The sequence below is a fragment of the Lepidochelys kempii genome, chromosome 8 (assembly GCF_965140285.1).
Source record: "Lepidochelys kempii isolate rLepKem1 chromosome 8, rLepKem1.hap1, whole genome shotgun sequence".
NCBI classification, from domain to species: Eukaryota; Metazoa; Chordata; order Testudines; family Cheloniidae; genus Lepidochelys; species Lepidochelys kempii.
In genome coordinates, this window is record NC_136387.1 from 105,363,375 (window position 1) to 105,377,438 (window position 14,064).

At 57.3% G+C, this 14,064-nt stretch overlaps 1 protein-coding gene across 1 annotated transcript; it reads left to right on the top strand.

Annotated features, from left to right (window-relative positions):
- The first annotated feature begins 3,500 nt into the window (after window positions 1-3,500).
- Window positions 3,501-13,020, top strand: LOC140916613 (uncharacterized). Its single transcript, XM_073358286.2, has 2 exons — window positions 3,501-3,632; window positions 11,537-13,020. The coding sequence occupies exons 1-2, from the start codon at window positions 3,614-3,616 to the stop codon at window positions 12,793-12,795; spliced, it is 1,278 nt and encodes a 425-aa protein (XP_073214387.1). The 5' UTR covers window positions 3,501-3,613; the 3' UTR covers window positions 12,796-13,020.
- The last annotated feature ends 1,044 nt before the right edge of the window (window positions 13,021-14,064 follow it).

The following is a 14,064-nucleotide window of genomic DNA, read 5'->3' on the forward strand; positions in this document are numbered from 1 at the left end:
ACCCAGGGTCTGGAGTCCCAGCGAGACTCTCACCACTAGACCACATTTGCAGGACTATGAGGAAGGCCTCTCTGCTTCCAGCACTGAGTATTGCATAGCAAAAGCCATCCATCTGCAGTCCTTGTCTGGTCCCTTTCTCCAGAGTATCTGAGACCTCACAATCTACTGTTCTTATCCTCGCAACAGCCCTGGGAGGGAAGGCAGGGCTATGACCCCATTGTACAGATGGAGAACGGAGACGAAGGGACATGCCCTGGTCACACAGGGAGACTGTAGCAGAGCAGGGACTTGAAACCCGGTTTCCCTGGCTAGCACCCTACCCAATGCACCATCCTTCCTCTCTACACCCTCACTTCCTGTAACCTTCAAGCACTCGTTCCCTGCATCACACCCAAAAGGGAACTGTCTGTTTCTGTTTCACCCACTCTGCTTCGTGTCTGAAATCCCCAGCCAGGAGAACGCGCGGCCTTGTGTTGCTATGGAGTTTGTTTTGTTTGCTGCCTGCTGCAGACGGAGCCCAGCTGCCTGCTCATAAGGCCGTTGCTCATCTGCTACCATCAGCTCTTGCTGGTGACCCACCTGAGCTCAGGAGGTGACAGATCCGGATGTGTGGGCAGTGTCTCTTGGGGACGTGCCGCGGACACACTCACAGGGTCAGTCAGGCAACGGGAAGAGAAGTAACACTGGAAAGGCAGGCGGGGTCCACTCCAGTGGACTTCTTACAGCAATGAAATCTAGTCACTTTTCAAACATGAGTTAAAAGCCGTTCCAAGACCATCAGCTGCCCCAGGGTCTCCCTGCCTATTTCTGCGGCTTGACAACCACATTTTCCTGTTTTTAAAACGTGTTTTTCTCTCTCTGGCTGCTGTGAGAAAGAACCATACAGACAAGACACGGAAACTGACAAACCACCTGCCTCTGCAAAGGAAACCGTGAAACTGACTAGACCAATGCACAAAGCTAACACTCTGGAAAACTGAGAAAGTCTTTCCTCCCCTCTAACCTCTTTCAGGTAGAGTGAGCTTAGCTGTCACTTGTAACAGGAGTAAGGGGGGAGCCATGGACCAGGGCCCCACTGCGTTAGGTGCTGCACACACAGAACAAAATTTCCAGGTACTGCACCTTTTAAAATTGGTTCCATTCCTTTAATTGTAGAAAGCTCAAAAGACGAATAAAACAGTGTAAGCCCTAACTACTATCACAGCTTGCAGGGGTACCTCACCTATGTCAGCTGATAAAAGCAAATCAATAAACCCTTTAAACTATTGGCCCCTACCTACTTGTGTCTTAAATGATGAGCCATAACAACCTCTTAGCATGCATCAGGGCACCGTTTATTCCAGGCATGTACTGTGATCTCTGGAATGCTTAATAGGTGCTTAGGAGGCAGAGTGGCTGGAGAAAAGGCCAAATACATTTATTATTAGCCATAGGAGCACTCAGCTCACACCAAGCCTCCCCAGGCTTCTGGAAACATTTAGTTTGCACTGAGCATGCTCAGACACAGATCTCATGCTAGGCCAGGTCTACACTTAAACGTTTTGCCAACATGCAATGCTGGTTGGGGTACGATTGTTTTTATGATGTAGCTGGGCCGGCAAAAGCCCTGTTGTAGATGCAGTTATACTGGCAAAAACCTGCTTCTGTCCGATTTCAAACTGGCATGAGCTGTGCCGACAAAAGCTCCTTTTTGCTGGTATAACTGTGTCTACACTAGCAGGATTTTGAAGGTGTAGGGACAGCAGCAGTGTTTTTAAGTACAGACAAGGCCTGTGAGTACAGTCAGACCCTCACCGGTATTATCCATCACACACACACACTCCCCTGCTAGTCAACTGTGGGCTGATTCTCTCCAGTCTTGCGTAGTCACTTACATATGTGCAAAGTGGGTGTCAAATGCTACTGGTTTGATGCACAAGGTTTGCACAGGTTTAAAGGATGGTTGAAAGGTTCAGGGCGCTGGGGCATCCTGCCTCTACCTGAGCCTCAGTTTACCTAGCTGTACAGTCATTTTGATCTGTCTCCGAGAGTCACGGTGGGAATCAACATTTTATGACTTCCCCACCCTGCAGAGCTGGAGCAAGGATTTATCCCTTAGCATGGTTGGTGTTTCAAAGATGTTAGTTACCAAGCCTTAGTATTATGTATTAATAATTTTCCTTTTTGTTTAGCTTTGTTTCCTCAGCCTGGGGCTCTTTTCCCTCTCCAGTTCCAAGTGCCCCTGGGCTTTTGCTTGTACTGGGGAAAAGAAAATTCACAATAGACACAATGGGAGGGGAGAATCTTTGATCTATTTGGCCCCAATCCTGCAAGCGTTTACATTCACTTTTAACTTTACGCACAGGAGTTAGGCCCAGATCCTCAAAAGCATTTAGATGCCTAACTAGTCGCTCAGCACCTAACCACTGAGATCTGAGTCCCACTGAACTCAACAGAAATACTCGTGTGCATCAAGGTAAGCAAGTGGGTGTTTGCAGGATAAAGGCCACAGAGAGGAGGACACACCTTGGGTCAGCAGCCAGTCAGATCCCATCCCCCTGCATTTCCTAGAATCAGGAATGGAGGGAACTAGAGATGGATAAACCCCCTCAGACCTCCTCCTGGCCCTACAGCGCAATTCCAAGTGCTTTGTCCAGTTGGTCTATCCCAAGTGATGGGGTCCCAACCAGGCCCTCCCCCACGGCCATTATTGCACACCCAAAAGCCCCAGTATAAGCGTTCTCCTGTCAATTCCATCCCGATCGTTCCTAGCTACGGCCCTTTGCACAGGAACACCGGTGTACACAGGGATGGCAGCAGGGCCCCAGGGCTCCCTAGTTTACACACACTCTCAGTCACGGGGTTGTGCATGTTGCCTGGGCTGGTGTCCCCCGGCTCTGGGTGGGTTTCCACTGATGGTGAAATAGACACACAGAGACACACACGCAGCTGCTTCCCACCACCCACAGGGGATGGGGAACGTCAGCCAGGTGCCTAGCAGGGGCCTGGGGGCTGGAGGGGGAGAGGCTGGAGTTGAGGAATTCCTGGGGCTGGAGGTTGGGAGCTGGAAGAGGAGAATGCTGGGGGCTGGGAAGAAAGAAGAGTGCAGGATATGGGGGGGACACACACTGAAAAAGGGGGGGGCTGGGGAGAAGGGAGGGGGCTGGATATGGAGGGGCTGGGGAACCAGAGGAAGACTGCATACTGGGGGGTGGCTGAAAAGGGGGTGCTGGGGAATGAGGGGGTGGATATGGGGTGGCTGGATGGGAGAAGGGTTAGGGAGAAGAAGGGGGCTGGATAGCAGGGAACTGGGAAGGAGAAGGGGGTGGGGGCGGGATACTGGGGGGCTGGAGAGAAGGGGACTGCGGAGAAGGGGGCTGGAGGTGGGAGGCTGGAGAGAAGGGGGCTAGCTCTGGGGCAGGGGACCGGGCGGCGGGGGACTGGGAAATCCCGGAGGGCGGGGAGTGACTTGCCTCTGCTCCGCAGGCGGCCCAAGCCGAGGCGGAGCCGCTGCTGGGCGCCGGGCGGGCCACACCCCGGGAGGGCCGGCCCGAGAGAGCGCGGAGCGCAGCCCGGCATGGACACCTGAGACGGGGCCCCGCCGCTCGGCTCCCCGGAGAGCCCCCGCGGGAGCATGGGACCCGCCGCGGGAGGTGAGTGAGGGTTGCCCGGCGGCGCTGTCCCGGGACCGGGGTCCGCCTCCCTCCAGCCCCGGGCGCCCCCCGCCCCGGCTGCCCGTCCACTCCGCGCCCCCTTGGGCTCCGCGGGCGCATTCCCACGCACCCCCCGGGCGCGGAGCGACTGACCCGGCCCTGGCCCGCTCCGGCTCGGGCGGAGCAGCGAGGCCAGGCTGCCGGGGAGCGGGTGCGCTCGGGCTTGGCTGGGTCCCGCCGCCCACGGGTCTGTTTGGCTGGGTTTCCCCAGTGCCCGTCCTGCTGCCCGGCTTTCCGGGAACGGGGGCCTGCGCGTCCCCTGGGCTCCATTCACAAGGGGCGGCGAGGGCAGGGGCCACCTGGTCCCTCCAGCTGCCCGGCGCGGAGACCCCTCTCCCCGCTGGGCCACCAGGGCCGGGAGTCCGTGCGCCCTTCCCCAGCCGAGCACCGCCTGGGTTCTCCCAAGTTTGGTGCCCCAGCGTTGGGGCAGGTGACTCAATAGGGGGCGCTCTTCCCCCGGCGTCAATCCCGACTTCAGTGCCCCAGTCTAGCCCGGGGGGGGGGGGGCTAGGGTGACCAGATGTCCCTATGTTCGTGGCGTTGCCTTATATAGGCGCCTATTACCCCCCACCCCCACTTTTCACACTTGCTGACTGGCCACCCTACTGGGGGCGCCTGTTGCTGCGAGGGAAGAGACGGACAAAAATAGTTCCTGATCATCAACACTGTTTAATTTGTGCCAGGGCCTGGCAGGTCTGAGCCCCGGCCCCTCCCGGCCTGGCAGGTCTGAGCCCGGGCAGCCTCCGGGCCTGGCAGTTCAGAGCCCCGGCCCCTCCAGGCTCGCCGCATCAGTTATGAAAATTAAAAAATTGCTTATGCCCCAGCACCTCTCCCCGTTGGAATTAAGCGCCATTCCCACTTCTGCTGCTGATTCATTTTGTAACTTGGAGCAAGTCTCTGTGAGGTGGAAAGACTGTTAATTTCCTACCTCACAGGGGAATGTTTGTAAAGGGCCTTGAGACCCTTGGGTGGAAGGTGCTGGCGACCTGCAAAATGCATCCTTGCTGAAAAGGGATGTAGGTCTTTTGGGCTCCAAGAATGTAGCTGTCAGAAGCCAAGATTTTCAAAAGTGGCTAGTGATTTTGGGGGCCCCACCTGAAACACCTCAGAGGGGCCTATTTCTCAGGAAGTGCTGAGCACTCCCCTTTGAAAAACTAGCCCCTTTAAAAGAAATTGCAAGTTAGGCTGCCCAAGTCCAGCAGTTCCCAAAGTGGGAAACCAGCAGATGGGGTGGCGGTGGCCCCTCGTGTGTGGAGGATGCCATTTTGGGACCTCGGACGCACCGTCCATGTGAGACCACAATGCACGGAGACCACTCTGCTCTACAAAATGGCGCCCTCCATGCTCTCTGCGGGGCCTCGGGAGGAAATAATTAATTACAGTGGGTTTCGAGCTGGCAAAAAGTTTGGGAACCCCTGCAGGGCTAGCCTTAGGGGTAGGCGACTGCCCAGGGCGCTGTGGTCAAGAGGCAAGAAATAGGGCAGGCCTGGGGTTCGAGGCTGCAGAAAGTGTGTGTGTGGGGGGGGCGCAGCAGGGGCCAGAGGTGACAGGGCGGGGAGCCCGGGAGCCAAGGGCACCATTTTCCCTAAGGCCGGCTCTGAACCCCTGGCCTAATCACCGTTGAAAATCTTGCCCAGAGTCTGTGAAATCTGACTCTAACCGGGTGACAGCCTTCATGATTTTTCATGTATACCCATGTAGGAGTAGGGGGTGTAAACCCAGGATCCATGTATTCTCTAGAGCCCCTGTAACAATGGGGGGGGGGTGCATGGGGTGGAAGGGGATGCAGTGAAAAGTAAGCGCAAAAGTGCTTTCCTCAGCTCAGAGCCCAGGCCCCGGGACACGAGAGAGGAGCAGCCATGCAGCGTGCTGTGACCAGCCAAGGGGAACGGGGGCGTTTCCTTGCCGCTGCGCAATGGTCCAGTTCTGCGGTTGCACACAGTGGGTGGGAGTTCCACTTGGTGCTTCAGAGGCAGGGGGGAAGATACCGTGAGCCGGCTCCACTCCCCCTGCTCCGGCCATGCTGGCTGGCTGTGCTGGGGAGCAGTGGCATACAGCCACGTACAGGGCCTACAGAGACAGAAGGGAATGTGAACAGAGCGGGAGTGGTGCTGATCACCATGAGCTGGATACCCCGTTGCTGCTGGACTCTCTTTCCTGCTGTGTCAGCGAGCTGCTTGTAGCTGCTGCCATCCACGACCCTGCTGGGTGTATGTGCCACTCTGTGCCCGTTCCCCCTGGCCAGGGGGTTGCAGTTCCAGGCTTCTCATGGGCAGTGCTCAGAGAGGAACCAGAACGAGGTGCAGGGGCTCGGTGAAAGCTGCCACTCGGCATCACAGAAGATCGGGTGAGGGCTGCCCAGATGGTCTGATTAGACCCTCAGTAACAAGCACCTTTCTCCCGTCCACTTCCCTGCAGTATCCGGTTCGTCCTAAAGCCTTCCTTCAGGAGGTCTGCTTTCTATCACCGGCTGAGCGATTCATGGGAGGGAACGTTTCTGCTGCCGTGAAACGCGGTCTCCCTGGAGTAAATTGGAGATGGGGGGGATACGAGTTAAGGCTGAAGTTTGTTGGCGGTAACTGCTTGGAAAGCCGCAGTGCCAACCTCTGCCATTGCCAGGTCCCAGCCGCACAGAGCTCGTGTTTGGGACAGTCACAGAAGACAAATGTTTCCAGGCGGGGCCGGTACGCAGTCAGCATCCCAGGGGCCAGGCTTAGCTCTGTCGGCTGAGCTGGGCCATCAAGGCCATAGGTGTCCATCGGGGCTGGGAGGGCTTTTGCTCCACGCTGAGAGCAGTGTCCGTGGGTGACCAGTCTGCTGCTGGCATGGCGCCCCGCTCAGGTGATCAAGCTCTTGGCCCTGGGCCGTTGCCAGGGGACAGGCCTGGCCCTAGCAAACAGGAAGGCAGTGCAATGAAAGGGACATGCCTTCGTGGCTGAGAGGGCTTCCAGTGTTGCCGCTGGCTCTCCTTTCCCGTCCCAGGAAAGCTCCTCGCCTTGAAAAGCGGCGGTCAAGCTGCCCTGGGCCCCACATTTCCTGGGAGAGCCTCAGGTTTCACAGATTTGTATCACAGCCTGCTGGGTCTGGCCCAGAGGGGACGAGAGCAGTACTGGGCCATGGTGCCTGGTTCTCTTATGGGGCAGGACAGGGTGGGGAAAGCACACCAGGAAGGCAGCTCATGGTCCCCTTCGGAGCCCATCCCCACGGCTGCTTTCAGGGTGAATTTCCTGCAGGTGAAAGGTGCTTGGCAGGCAGCCCGGAGGTCTGGGTGTATCCATGGCCAGGTACAGCCAGGGCTTTGGCAAGTGGGCTCCTGCCAGCCGTGACAGCATCGGTCGCTCTCCTTGGCCTTTTGCTGGGGCTACCAGCGAGGGGCGGGGGGCATTATTGCTGATTGGCCTGTGCTGGATTGGAACAAGCCACCTAGTGGTGGAAGACCCCCGGAGCCCCCAGCCTAAGTCCCATGTCCCCCAGCCTCAGGCTGGACTGGAGTTGGAGGTGAAAGTCTCTGCATCCCATCCTGGTCCCCTGAGCCATCCAACCCCCACAGCACACAACAAACGCACACACCCCATGCACACTGCCTCTTAATTAGCAGAGGGGAAAGTTGCTGAGCAATACACGGTCCCTCGTGAGACACCGCCCCCCCTCCCAAGAGTCCTTCCCACAGCTGGGACCTGAGCCCCGTTTTCCCACATCGAAAGACCGAGCATTGGCCACCCTGGCGTCCAGAACAGGCCTGCTCAGGGTTTAAGCCGTAAGAGGCTCTTGGTTAAAAACCAGGCCTGGGCCTTTAAGGAGAGCAGGGCGGGGAGGTAAAGCCGACGTCAGGGGCAGTGGCCAGGAAGTGGCCAGGGAGTGCCTGGCTGAGCAGGAGTTCCTCTGGGGATGGCGGGGCTGATAAGCAGAGATTGTTCATTGTTCCACCCCTGCTCAGACCAACAGACTGTAACCGGAACATGGGCCAAAGTGCTGGAGTTTCCTGTCCCGCACAATGGCAGGGAACCGAGCCCGGGGCCCTGTAATGTCTCCAGCATACAGTATTATTCCTATGTATATTACCGTAGCACCTAGGACTGGGCCCCCATGGTGCTAGGCTCTGTGCAGACAGAGCAAAGGGACGGCCCCTGCCCCAGAGAGCTTACAATGTAAGATGAGATGTCAGGTGGGGTACAGGTGAACTAAGGAGTCCCAGGAAACAATGGCCAATGTGACAGGCAGGTCTCCCTGCACACCAGCGATTTAGCTGTCGTCCGTAGGCATCATGGCAGTGGAGAGCTGGGAGGGATTTAAAGGAGGACAAGGAGTTCCTTTTGCAGATGTTTCCAGGGAGCTCCTCCCAAGCATGGGGGGGCAGCCTGGGGCAAATCCCCAGGTCCTCATTTGAACGCTAGCTTGTCTGGGCAGCCCCTCTGCTGAGGGCCTGGAGACACAGGCCAGTGCCTGTATCAGAGACATTCTACGTGGATGTGCCCTCAAAATTCCCTCAGCCTGTCGTGTCTTGGGGCTGCACAAGGGCATCCAAGCCTTGCCATAAGGAGGCATCATGGCAGAGAGTCAAGGGGAGGGAAAGGGAACTGAGAGAGGGGAAAGGGAGAAGGGAAGCACTGGGAGCTGAAGGAGAGAAAGAAGGGGTGAGAAATGACTGCAGGGTCGGGGGGAGAGGCAGGTGTGGAACCAGGACCACCAGGTAGAATCACCGTCCCACCAGCCTAGGGAGTCACGGATTTGGGGGTGACACAGTGGGGTCTCTGGTAACCCCACTGCTGAGGGCCATCCCCGTGTGGCCTGGCGGAGAGAGAGCTGGGAGAGAGGAAACAGCGTCCGTGGCCTGGGGCTCGTGTTACCGTCAGCACCGCAGCTGCGGCCGGTCTTTGTCTCCAGCGCTCGGACTGGCAGCCTGGCCCCAGCTGGGCTGATGGCTCCGGAGAATGAGCGGATGCACCGCAGGTCCTGCTGCCTGGGGCTTTGATTCCAAAGGATCTCCCTCCTCGCCCTCCAGCGGTTCAGCTCCTGAGCCTTTCCTGCATCTCGGGCATTGTAAAGCATTCGGACGCCTCCCTCGGCACGGGCTCCCCTGGGGCCCAGCCTGACCGCCCAGGGAACTGAACCCCCTGCTTCTCCCCGGGACATGGGTAGCGACAGGTCGAGCTTTCCACACACACCCCTCTGCCAGCCAACCTCGACCCTGCCCCGAGGGGGGAGCTCAGGCTCCTGGCACTGGACTAACACTCACCAACCTGCTCTGCCCAAGCTGCTGACCAGGTCCCGATGCCCAGATGCTGGTGTCTGGGCAGGATTGGAGCTAGAGGTGAATGCTTCCTGTCAGTAAACATCTGACCCTTAAATGGGGAAACAGACAGGGCTTCCCTAGCCCCACAGCCACCGCAATGCACCAGAGGACCCACTAGGTGTCGCCGATTACTCCAGACGAGGGGAACCAAGCCGAGCGCGCATAACTCCGAACCCTGCCTCCAGCTGCCTCGTGGGTGGATCGAACCCGCTCTCCGGCAGAGACCTGTGGGGCTGACTTTTTCTTACCTTGCAGCAACACTGGCATAGCTTGTCATGCCAGGAAAGCTTCACGGAATTGATCTGTCCTACATAACGCCTGGCATCTAGATTTCAACCCCTCCCATGCCCCGCTGCCCTGCTGTGGCCCATCAGTACAAAGTTATGCCCGCAGCTTGTCCATAGCAGGGCATTCTGGGGTAGCTGGGGTAGCTACACACGGTCCTAACAGGCCCTGGGGTGGACGAGAAGGTAGGGTCAGACCCGTCTGCAGCAGTGTCGGTCCCAGGATATTGGAGATTCAAGAGGGGTGAGGTCGTATCTTTCAAGGGACCAACTGCCTGGTGAGAAAGACATACTTTCGAGCTTACCCAGAGCTCTTCTCTGGGCCACTGGGGTCAGACCTGTCAGACTGGAGTTCTGGGTGGCCTTTTGTTATACGGGCTTTGTTAATTTCTCTGGTTCTGGTGTTGCACATGCAGACAGCATGACGTCGCCTCCGGAGGAGAGCTCCCCTGTTCCAGATCCCTGCCCCTACGCCCTAACTCCTGCACGCTGGGGTGCAGGGAGCCCCAATCCATGGTACTCTTGGGGTGCAGATCCCTTTATGCAGTTCCCCATATCGTGCTGCTGGCTCTAAGCAGCAGGATCACACTGATTCCACTGTATTGAAGGCCCTCTGCATCAAAGAAAGGGGAGCAGGATTTGCCCCTATAGGCTGGGTGGGGAAGCCCTGGCTGGCTGACCCTCAGAGAAGTGGCTGTGCTGTATGGAAGTATCCTGGAGAGATGCCTCCAACCACCAGTGTGAACGGAAGGGTCTCAGACCAGCTGGTTCCCTGAGAGAATGGCCATAGCCATGGGAAGGAGTTTATGTGGCTGCTACAAGAGGAACAGGCAGATAGCTGGGGCTCTGGACCTGCTGGAGGGGATGATGGAGGGCATCGAGTCTGAAATCCTACACTCCTCGGAACCAAAGGTTTCACTCCCATCAGGATCTAACTCAGCCTGCATATTTCTGCAGTTTACTCTGTGTGTGGATGATCCCTTTGAGTCCATGGTCCTGTCTGTGCAGCATAGATGCCGACGACCCCAGGGCACTGGTCCTAGGAATCTGGATCACTCATTGGCCAAGTATTGCAGGGTCATGGGTATCCAGTCAATCTCTGTGCCCTAGGGAGCGTGATTCCCACACACCACCTTTCTGGTTTGAACAACACATGCCCCTTTTCAGTACAAGAGCTCACGTTTGCCCAGCCGTTGCCTGGGGAACTGCTCTCCTCTGGAGTGGGTGTAATCAGGGTGTTCCCCAGTGCTCCAGGGCACTGAGCTGAGTACCTGGTGCAGGTAACTCTTTGCAGAGCAGCAGGATCTGACCAGGTGAGAGGCAGGGCTCCTGCCCATGTTTGTTTGTGCCAGGGCTGGGTTGCTTCAGAAACTGCGTTAGCAGCTTGACATCAGCTGCCTGCCAGAATCAGCCTGGGTTTCATGCTCAGACAGAGGAAAGTCCTAGATGGCCACCACGTACTGGGGGCAGGCGGTTCCATTCTTGGGAAGGAGCTAGAGCGGCCGGGTGAATTTAGTTAGTGGCTGAAAAAGGAAAGTCCCTCCCAATCAGCCAGTTCCCCCTCACCTCTTCCCTCCTTTCATGCCAGATGCAACTGGGAGATGCTAGTGGGTCACAGATATTTAGGGCTCAAAAGAAGGACAGGGGGTCACCCCAACCCTTTCCTCTCCCCTGCTGCAGGGTGTTTTAATGTGAGATGCTAAAGGTGGCAGATTTTGGAAGATGTGACCAATAGTATATCCCTCTAATTACCTATAAGTAATAATAGTGGTTAAACATGCATTGCCAATAGGGGGCGGTGTGCTGCTGGGGGGTGCCATCTTTCCGACGACACGTACAATGGAGGCTCTGAACATTCATTGTTGTTAAAGATCCCATGGCACGTTTAATAAAAGCAGCAGGGTCGGCCTTTGTGAAGTTCTCATCTGGGTACCTGCACGCTGTTTCCCTGTATTTCAGTTAGGATAGGATTCTTTTTCACTTCCTATCTTAAGCTGCTTTGCAGAATTACTGTACGCTGCGGGGTTCCCCCCCAGAGACAGCTACATTTCAGGCCTGGGTGAAGTGAACCTTGTACAGATAAAGTTTGGAAAGTTTTTGAAGAGAGAAACTGCTCTCCAAGAGTTAAATTGATCCATTAAATGGATCGAACTGCAGGCTTACTCAACAATTGGTGTTTGTTGTACAAGAACTGTTGTGAGTTAGTTACAAACCTCTTTTTACTCAGAAGAAATCACGAATCTATTTTCCTCTCCTTTTTGCTTTAGGTCATGAGCTGTGGACCTTCATACTGTGGGGTGGGCTGCTGCTGGCCACGCGACTTGCTCTAGGAACTGTGGAAAAAACCTGCAACTGCAGTACAGTTGTGGCCTTCTCTGATTTTCAGGCCGCTCCAGCCCTCCAGACATGCTGTTTGAACTTCACCAGGACTGAAATTCGCTCCCTGGACTGGAGCCTCTTTGGTGGAGTAACAGGCCTGAGAGAGCTATACCTCTCGCATTGCAGCGTATTGGACATTGTCAATGCACCAGGGGTGCCCGTCATGCTGGAGATTTTGCACTTGGATCACAATCAGTTGGAAAAGCTTCCAGAAAGTTTCCTAGAAGATGCCCCCCGATTGAGGATCCTTCGATTGGACGGCAACAAGCTTCACAAGCTGCCCAAATCCTTCCTGAGAGCTTCCACCCAAATCCAAGAGGTTAACCTTGGCTTCAATGACTTGGCCTCCCTTCCCTCCAGTGTCTTTAAGCCATCTCTCACCAGGCTCGGCCTCTCCAACAATAGCTGGGATTGCACCTGCACCTTGTTCAGTGACCTGGAGAAGTATCCCCGAGAGCCACCCAGCGGGGACATGCAGGGCTCTGTCGTGGTGTGCAGCACCCCTGAGCGTTACCGCAGCATGGACATCCGAGACATCGGTAAGAAGGAGCTCTGCCGGGCACACAGCTTGACCGCCCTCTTCATCTGCCTGCCCCTGGTGGTCATTTTAGCCCTGGTCGCCTGGTGCTTTTGCAGGCAGAAGAGAAAGACGGGCTCTGCCCTGAGCCGCAGTCCGGAGTGCCACCTGGCCACAGCGGAGAGGAACGGTGCCAAGGGGCTGGCAGAGCATCTCCACTATATCCAGTGTGAGCTGCCCACTGCCCCCACCGAGAGCGAGAAGAACATGCTGCTGAGGAACCAGATCCTGCTGAAGCCTTCCACCGCCCTGCTGGGGAGCAACCGGGACCTCTACGAAGAGGTGGAAATCAAGCTGGGGGCCTTGGATGATTCCTTGGTGCTGGTCAACGATGGGAGCCTCGACCAGGAGACGGGCCCCGAGGGGGCCCCCCAGGTGGCGGCAGCAGCAGACGAACTGGCGGGCAGCGAGCTGGAAGCGGAGACGGTGAGCGTGACGGACGTCCTGAAGGACTCGGTGGACCGAGAGAAGCTCTACATGAGCCAGGCGGTGGATTATTACAACCTGGTGCCTGCCATCGAGCTGGAGGACTCCGACCACCAGGAGTACGAGAACATTGACCTGCACTGAGGCTTGGCCACTGAGGTGTCCTGGGAACCTGGGGCCGTGTCCTGGGAACCTGGGGCCGTGTCCTGCCCTTGCTGACATCCAGCGCACTCCCGGGGGTGAGAGGGGATGGGAGCTAGCACAGGATGCAGCTGGAAGGTAGTGAATGGATATCTTGTCAGTCAAACGACCGTTGTCATGTCGATCCATTGGACTGGAGCGAGAGCGATTGTACATGAGGTATAAATGTCTGGAAATGACTCCGGCTGGCTCATTGCAGAGTGGGACGTGCTGCCTTCCGAATTCCCACCCCCTCCACCCTCAAACCCCCTTTGCCTCTCACGGTCCGGTCTTCCCGCACATGTCCCGCATCATAGGCTCCCGTGGCCGCCCACGACTGGCGGTCAGGGGCCAGCCGTCCTTAGCAGGGCTTCGTGCTGCTCCCTGAATGCCCTGGAAAACAACAGGGGTTCAGGTCAGGAACCTATCCGACCCTCTCCGGCGCGGCGTGATTCCCCTCCTTCTGCCGAGGGGGTCGGCACCGCAGCGGCTGCGTGTCCCGCTCCTGCCGGCCCGGGCATGCAGTGGAGGGAGCGTGTCGAGGAGTCGCAGCACCTCTTGCTCCACCGCGCGTGCACCGAGCAGGGGGCATGGAGCCGTCGGGGCACAGAGCCGTCAGCGCGACCCCGCGGGCAGGAGGCAGCTGGAGACGGGGCATGGGGAGCGGGAAGCCCCAAGAACGAGGTGGTGGTACTGACACGGGCTGGGTCTGAAAAAGGCTCGGGTTGGGTTTTGGTCTCCCTCAGGCTTGAATTAGACCCAAGCAGGCCTCTGCCATGCTCCCACCCCTGGCCTGGTTCTGCTCCTGCCTTCGGGGTGCAGGTCGGGACTATCTCCATCAAAGTCACTGGGGTGACCCGGGTGCAAAACCAGCATGAGTGGGAGGAGGCTCAGGCCCTGGAAATCCAAGGCTGCTCTGCTGGGGACAGGGCAGGGTCGCTGCGGGAAGAGGAGGGACCCAACGGTGAGGTGTCTGCAGGGCAGAGAGGGGACCGGCCACAGCTCCTGGTACCCCAAACCCCACAGCGTTAACAACGACCAGTGCCCTGGGGCATGAGGGCAGCAGCAGAGCTGAGCTCCCAGCTCCTGGCCCTTTAACATCTGGGAGGAAAGTCATTTATTGCTGCAGGGACATACAACACTGGGACGATGCAAAGCAGAACAGGCCAGCTCCCCTCTCCCCTTGGCTCGGGCTAAGGAGCTCAGGATCTGGCCCTGCGTGTGTTGCTTATG